We start from the raw sequence: 8,211 nt of genomic DNA on the forward strand, positions 1-8,211 counted from the left end.
TGGGCTGCAGGTTGCTCTCTTGAGGCTTGTGACATTAATGATTGTTCCAGAGGGAGATAATGAGAAAGGGGAGTGTATGTATCATCGAAATATATTGTCTATGTGGATGAGATTGTTAAAACTATAGTAAGTACAGACTGCTTACTGACATTATAAAGACAAAAGTATAGAACTGGGCATCCTATAATCTCAGTGCTTGGGAAGAAAATCCAGAGTTCAAGGATAGCATTGATTATGTATTCAGTTCAAGGCCAATCTAGAGTGTATAAGATAAATCTCAAAAATTAAATGAGGTTTATGAATATAATTGAGAATAATCAAAGGAATTCTCACATTTAAAAACAGCTGATTTATTTTTCAACAAGAGAACTACAACTGATTATCCACCTGCAAAAGAATGAGGTTAAATCCCTTATATTATTAATAGGGCTGGAGAAATGGCTCAGAGGTTAAGAGCACTGGCTGTCTGCTCTTCCAGAAGTCCTGAATTTAATTCCCAGCAACCATCTATAGTGAGATCTGGTGTCCTCTTCTGGTGTGCAGGCATACATGCAGGCAGAACACTGTACACATAATAAACAAATCTTAAAGTCCCTTATCATTAATAGCCAGAGTTTACTAAGTAGATAAAATACTTAGAATTACAAATCTCTTGGTTGTGTTTTGTTTATGACCCAGGGTCTCACTGCTCAGGCTCACCTGAAACTCATGGTCCTCTTACTTTGGCCTCATACGTGATGGGATTATAGGTATGAATTATGTCCAGTTTATAAAGCATTAGAAGAAAATTGGATTTTTTTGTTGCGTGTTTTATAGCATAGTCTTGATATATAGCTTAGATTATCCTGGACTCTCTTAGAGCAAAAGAATCTATAAAAAGTCTTAGGACATGCCCAGCACCTGAAGTTCATTATTCTGGAAACAGGAATTTAGGTTATGAAGATGAATTTACAGTCATACCTCTTTATGCTGTTTTGGGAATGATAGCTTATTCTTGCTTCTCAGAGTTGTCGCAAAGAAATATTCCAAGAATTTTGTGTTTATCACACATGCTTTTATAAACCATTTATCTGAGACTTAAAGAAAGCTATTACAAACTTCATTTTAATCTAGATTACCCTTTCCAGGGCCTATTTGGAGTAACCCAAGCCTCACAGCCAGGAGGTCTTTTTGGAACTGCTACAAACACCAGCACTGGGACAGCATTTGGAACAGGAACAGGTCTCTTTGGGCAGCCCAGTACTGGATTTGGTGCAGTTGGTTCGGTAGGTGTGGACAGTTGACTGTAATTTGAAGTTTTTAAATGAATGTATAAAACAGATTATTGTCTTCCAAGAATTTAATATCTATTTTTTCATTTTCCCTCTTTATAATTTTAAATTTATTTTTTTATGTACATATGCCTCAGCCACATTGCACACATGGCTCTTGGAAACCACTGTGGAAGCCAGGCGGTGGTGGCAGCAAACAAACACCTTTGATCCTAGCACTTGGGAGGCAAAGGCCTCTGAGTTTGAGGCTATCTTGGTCTGCAGAGTGAGTTCCAGGACAACCAGAGCTGTTATATAGAGAAACCCTGTCTTGAAAAACAAAAAGGGGTTGGGAGAGGAGAGGGGAGAGAGAGTGAAAAGCTACTTGTTGGGAGTCCAGTCTATCTTATTGTATGGGTTCCAAGGATCAAACTTAGATCAGGTCAGGCTTGATGACAAGGACCTTTACTTACTAGCCGTTTTGCCAACTCATGTCTTAGTCTTTCTTTCAGGGTCTCAAGTAGCTCAGGGTGGCTGTAACTTCTGTGTAGCCAAGGATAACCTTGAACAGCTCCTGCTGCTACTTTTTTAGTGCTAGGCTTCAGGCGAGTACTACTCATGAGTAGTTTGCCTAAACTACTAGTTTTCATGTTTTCAGTTCCCAGGTGCTAGGATAGCAAATGTTTGCCGTCATACCTGGTTTCATGAAGTTTTGGGGTCAAAACCGTAGGCTTCATGCATTCCAGAAAAGCACTGTAGCAACTAAGGACTGCCTCCTCAGTTCCTGTCTTGTCTCAGTGGTGTGTGCTTTACTTCTCTTTGAAAGTACTGTTACTTGCTGGAGAGATAGATGGCTCAGCGGTTAAGAGCGCTGTTCTAACTGAGGACCTGGATATGACTTCTAGCACCCACGTGGCATCTTGCTTCTGGCTTCTGTAGTCAGTAGGGATACACATGGTACACAGACATATATGTAGGGAAAACATCCATACACATTAAAAGGAAAGAGAAAGAAATGGTTATAGTTTGCTAGTTTAATTTTAATTTTTAAATAAGGAGTAAAGCTGCTCTTTATGTTTTTGTTTTCCCGAGACAGGGTTTCTTCATGTAACTCTTACTGTCCTGAAATTCACTCTGGAGACCAGGCTGGCCTTGAACTCATAAAGATTAACCTGCCTCTGCCTTTTGAATGCTGGGATTAAAGGCTTGTGCCAGCACCACACCCTGCTTTTATTGTGTACAACATAAAGTCTTTTTGTGTGTTTGTTTTATACTTAATATCTTTTTCAACTGCAGGGTCCTTTTGAAGTTGTCAATTTTGTTTACATTGTTGAATCCATTTGGATAGTTTGTTATGTACTATTAATTTAAATGATTTAAATCAGATTTTCTTGTTTTCTTTTGTTTGCTTTTTCTTTTCATGACGAGTTTCTCTGGAGCTTTGGAACCTGTCCTGGAACTCTTACCTGTAGACCAGACTGGCCTCGAACTCACTGATACCCACCTGTCTTTGCATCTTGTGTTAAAAGCTATGCACGACCACCTCCCTGCTTCAGATACATTTATTTATTCATTTGTTTGTTTGTTTATTTTTAGAGACAGAATTTACTAAGTAGCGCTGGCAAGCATGAACCTTCCTATGAATATCGGGGTGACCTCAAACTTAGAGCAATCTGCTTCCTCCTACTTAAAAAGTGTTGAGATTGAAGGCTTGTACCACATGTCCAGCCCAAATCAGATAATTCTAGTTTTCTTTTTTGTATTTTGAGGGATAAACTAGTGCGGTATTTGGAAATTAAACGCTTTTGGAGTTGATCAAGTTGCTAGAATTATAGAGATTCTAATGCTGTGGGAGGTGTAACTCAAGTTATTTACCTTATTGAATAAGTTGTCAGACATAGCTGAGACAAGCTTGAAAGTTTGAGTCCAGCCTCAAGCAAATTAGGAGATGAGGATGTATCTCAGTATTAGAATGCTGCGTTCATACACAAGGTTTTGGGTTCAGTTTCCAGTACTACAAAGTATTTTCTCTTTCTCCCTCTTTACTTTTCCCTCTCTCTTGTGTCCTAAAGAAGCCTGGTCTTCCTTCTGGCTCAGTTTTCCAAATGCTGGTTTCACAGGCCTGTATGTCCCTACCTGGCCAATGAAAACATTTGATTGCCATGTTATTTTTTTTCTTTGACTCACTGAAATACTGTTTGCTAAGGTGTTAATTTTTTGTGTTAGCAGCCTTGTGCTTATAATCCTGCTCAGATTATTATCTTCTGATTTATCTGTCTTAACATTTCATAAGTTAAAACTTTTTCTTCCATTATACACATAATTAGAGTAACTCATTTGCATCCTTTCTCTCATTACTGTAAATTATGTGTATTGTGCCGGGCGGTGGTGGCGCACGCCTTTAATCCCAGCACTTGAGAGGCAGAGGCAGGCGGATCTTTGTGAGTTCGAGACCAGCCTGGTCTACAAGAGCTAGTTCAGGACAGGCTCCAAAACCACAGAGAAACCCTGTCTCGAAAACCCAAAAAAAAAAAAAAAAAAAAAATTATGTGTATTGTGTGTTGTCATGTGGGTATGACGTCTGAATGAGTTACCTGTGGAGGTCAGAAGTATAGGATCCTGTGAAACTAGATTACAGGCAGTTTTGAGCCACCTGATAGAGTGACAGGTGGTTGTAGCCATCTGATGTGGGTGCTGGGAATCAAGCTCAGGTTCTCTGGTAAGAACAGTACCTGCTCTTAATTGTTTAGCTATCTCTTTAGCCTGCTTAGTTTTGCTTTGTTATATCTTTATATTATTTTTATTTTTCTGTATTATTTTCTTTTTAGACCCTGTTTGGCAATAACAAGCTTACAACTTTTGGAACCAGCACAACCAGTGCTCCTTCCTTTGGTACAACGAGTGGCGGGCTCTTCGGTAACAAACCAACCCTGACTTTAGGAACCAATACAAACACTTCCAATTTTGGTACATATAAAATGCAGGTTTGGCTCTCTTAAAGTTACACTGACTATACCACACATCATTCTCCTGACTCATATGATTGGAAATGTTTAAAAATTCTCAGGTAAGCAGAAGGAAAGATGGTCTCACATCATGGTACATGATATGAGATATTTAGTATAGACAAAGTGGTTTTCATTTTGTCTGGATTACTTTACCAGTAGCTGAAAAAGTATATGTGAGCCTAATTTGTCTGAAGGAACTGTTCTGTTCAGGTAGGTTTCAAAGCTGGGAGAGTAGTGTGCAAACAGATTGGTGATTTCTTTGTGAAAGTCAAAGCTTTGCTGAGTTGGAGGATGACTCTGGCAGTTTGGAGTGTAACACCATGCCTGTAACACCAGAACTACATGGAGCAGAATGGCTAGACCATCCTGGGGCACAGAATGAGACTTGTTTCAAAAAGAGCAACAACAAAATTATTCTTAGGTATTGAGTGCCTCTTTCTTGCTTAAAAATGAAAATAGAAATAAGATTGAGCAAATTGTTTTAAAAAGAAACTTTAATCTTTTTGGATATGTTAGAAATATTTAAACCAGTTTAAATGAAGCATCATGTTTTAGCTTTATCCATACATGATTATGTTTTCAGGCATTCAGCATAGTTTAAGGTATACAAAGTTAATTTTAATGACAAGTATAATAGTTCAGGTATTTGTTGAACATTTTGCTTGCCATAGTCCTCATAAAGTACTGCTTGATTTTTCTGGGAAGTTGTGTGCAAAATGCTGCAATTGGCAGTGGTCTGGTAGTTAGAACTTTCTTCAGAGAGCTCTTGTGTCTTTTTGTTTTTCATTTGGGTAGATAGAATATAGGGCCTTGTAGTCTAGACAAGCTCTCTACCAAATTCTCAGCATATTTAGTGAGATTTATATGTTCTTGTAATCTACTAGGAAAAGACTATTTTAAGCACACATCAAAAGGTTAGTGTATTCACAAAAGTGTAAACTGAAGAATTCATGTAAGATGTGCGTGCCTGTTTTTAGATTCAGATACTTGATTTTTACTCAGGTTGTTCACTCGTTGCTAGTATTAACTGTAATTCCACACAATTCCTTTTGAAAAAACAGCTTTGAGGTAGTGGACCTGGTTAGAGTGTGGCCTCTGTATTTGTTTTCTGTCCTTAAAACCAATGGGGTAAAAATACCTCAGTGTTTCTCTGTGACCTTCCCTCCCTTTTTTAAAAAGATCATTATTGCTGCCCTTTTTTCCAAGGAGCTATGAAGACCTTCTGTCTCTCTTTTTTTCTTTTTTCCAAGACCTGGTTTCTCTGTAGCTTTGGATCCTGTCCTGAAACTAGGTCTTGTAGACCAGGCTGGCCCCGAAGTCACTGAGATCTGGCTGCCTCTGCCTCCCTAGTGCTGGGATTAAAGGTGTGTGCCACCACCTCCCTGCTTCTTTTTGCATTTTAGAGACAAGTTCTTTGTGTAATCGTGGCTATGTGGACTAGGTTGGCTTCAATTAGAAGTCCACCTTCCTCTGCCTCCTGAGTATTGGGACTAGAGGTGTGTGCCACCACAGCCAGTTGTGGACCAATTTTTTTTTTCAACAATGTGTTCCTTAATGCCCTGTTGAGGTGAGTTCTTGCCATGTTGCCCACTGAGTCCTCTTGCCTCAGCCTCCCAGGTAGTTAAGACTACAGGTGCACACTACCGAGCTCAGCTTACCAGCTGAGATATATTTAATACGTGTTGGAATATATTTAATACGTGTTGGAGTCTGTGTATCTTTTTTTTTTATTGATTTTTATTGAGCTCTACATTTTTCTCTGCTCCTCTATCTACCTCTCCCCTCCTATTCAACCTTCCCCCAAGGTCCCCGTGCTCCCAATTTACTCAGGAGATCTTGTCTTTTTCTACTTTTTTTTTTCTAATCTACTTCTATGTAGATTAGATCTATGTATGTCTCTCTTAGGGTCCTCATTGTTGTCTAGGTTCTCTGGGATTCTGATTTGTGGACTAGTTTTCTTTGCTTTATGTTTAAAAAACACTTATGAGTGAGTACATGTGATAATTGTCTTTCTGGGTCTGGGTTACCTCACTCAAAATGATGTTTTCTAGCTCCATTCATCTGGCCGCAAAATTCAAGCTGTCGTTATTTTTTTCTGCTGTGTAGTACTCCATTGTGTAAATGTACCACATTTTTTCAGTCCATTCTTTGGTCAAGGGGCATTTAGGTTGTTTCTAGGTTCTTTCTGGCTATGACAAACAATGCTGTTATGAGCACAGTTGAGCACATGTCCTTGTGGCACGATTCTTAGGATATATACCCAAAAGTGGTATTGCTGGGTCTTGAGGGTCCTAATTTTCTGAGAAGTTGCCATACTGATATCCAAAGGGGCTATTTCAGTAGGCACTCCTACCAGCAATGCAGGAGTGTTCCCTTTACCCCACAATCTCTCCAGCATAAGTTGTCATCAGTGTTTTTGATCTTGGGCCATTGCATTTCTCTGCTGACTAAGGATGTTGAGCATTTTTTTAAGAGGTCCTGGCTCTGGCCCACTCGCTCAGCTGTTGCTCTTCTGTACCTGCTCCTATGGAGTAACGTGTCTCAGGTCTGCTCTGGCCTCTTGGCTGCCTCAGTCCTGCCTCTGCTCCCGCTTCCCTGGAGCTTGTTATTTCAGCCCTGCTCTGGACTCAGTCCTGTGTATCTCTTTTTAAATGTCCCTTTGGAAGGCCATCCACAATTAAGATTCTTCTCCTAAGGGCCAGTTTTCACTTCCTTTGATAATACATTTATTTAATAAAAAGCTTTATTTGTGATATAGGTCATGTTCAGAACTAAATGTTTTCTTTTGTGGTCTTTTTTTTTTTTGGTTATTGTACAGATTGCTGATATTTTGTAGTATCTTTGTTTCAAGACACGTTTTGTTTTTGTTGTTTGTTCTTTTTTTTTTAAAGACAGGATTTCTCTGTGTAGTCCTGTCTGTCCTAGAACTAGCTCTGTAGACCAGGCTGGCCTGGAACTCAAAGAAATACCCCTACCCTGGCCTTCTAAATTTGGAATTAAAGGTGGGCACCCCCACTGCCTGGCAAAGACAGAATTATTATGCCGACCTGCTTGGCCAACAGTTTGTTTTATAGGCTGTAGGCTAAACCAGGCTGGCCTCAAAAAAAAAAATCCTAGGACTTTTTTCCTTCCAAAGTCCCAGGATTAAAGATGTGTGCACCTTTATCCTTCGTAGGTTTTTTTGGTCGTAAGATTGTATTTATACTCATGCTCACTGATTTCAGTGTGAACGTTCTCATCTTTACCTGGCTTGCCTCACTAGCTAGCTACATATTGAATTTGGATTATCTTTATTTTGTAGAATTGTTTTGAAGTAACAATCAGCGAGAATGGAGGAAATGTGTGGTATAAACAGTGTAAAGTTGGCACTTAGATTTCTCCTGTGCGTTTGAGGTTGGCCCTAAATAGCTTGTTTTCTGGTACAAGACTGAGATCCTTTTTCTTAAATTTGAGTTAAAGAAAAGGAGCATCTTTAAGTACTTTGTTTTCATTTTTTTGAAAGGAAAGTTGGTTGTGTTTGAGTCGACAAAACTGTGTATGTGTATATGTATGTGTGTTATATAAAGCAATTAAAAAAAACTTTTTTGTTTTCCTTTGAGATATGGTTTCTCTGTAGTTTTAGAGCCTGTCCTGGAACTAGCTTTTGTAGACTAGGCTGGCCTTGAACTCAAAGAGATCCGCCTGCCTCTGTCTCCCAGGTGCTGCTGGGATTAAAGGCGCCACCACCCGCCCGGCTAAGAGAAAACTTTTAAACATGTGACTCACTTGCTGTGATTGAGTCAGATTACATGCTTAGATTTTAAAATGACCCAAATAGGCTTGGTTTCAGTCTTTATCTCCTTTGGCCTTATGGCCTATTTTTATTGGTAATAACTGGCTCGATCCTGACATTTACAGTCCCCTTAGTGACACTGCTAACTAACTTTTCCCTCCCTCCCTCCCTCCCTCCCTCC

The 8,211-nt window shown here is 39.3% G+C and overlaps 1 protein-coding gene across 8 annotated transcripts in view; it reads left to right on the forward strand.

Moving 5' to 3' along the window:
- Nup98 (nucleoporin 98 and 96 precursor) overlaps positions 1-8,211 on the forward strand; it is an 86,435-nt gene that overhangs the window by 18,396 nt on the left and 59,828 nt on the right. For 5 of the 8 annotated variants that reach the window (XM_050122538.1, XM_050122542.1, XM_050122541.1 and 2 more), the window contains exons 9-10: positions 1,128-1,265; positions 4,079-4,217. In XM_050122538.1, the coding sequence (XP_049978495.1) occupies positions 1,128-1,265; positions 4,079-4,217 (277 nt within the window). The remainder of the gene's footprint in view (positions 1-1,127; positions 1,266-4,078; positions 4,218-8,211) is intronic. The other 3 variants (XM_050122540.1, XM_050122544.1, XM_050122545.1) reach the window with 1 other exon arrangement.

Source organism: Alexandromys fortis, unplaced genomic scaffold (genome assembly GCF_014885135.2).
Source record: "Alexandromys fortis isolate MF-2015 unplaced genomic scaffold, M_Fortis_MF-2015_v1.1 scaffold_209, whole genome shotgun sequence".
Taxonomy (NCBI): Eukaryota; Metazoa; Chordata; class Mammalia; order Rodentia; family Cricetidae; genus Alexandromys; species Alexandromys fortis.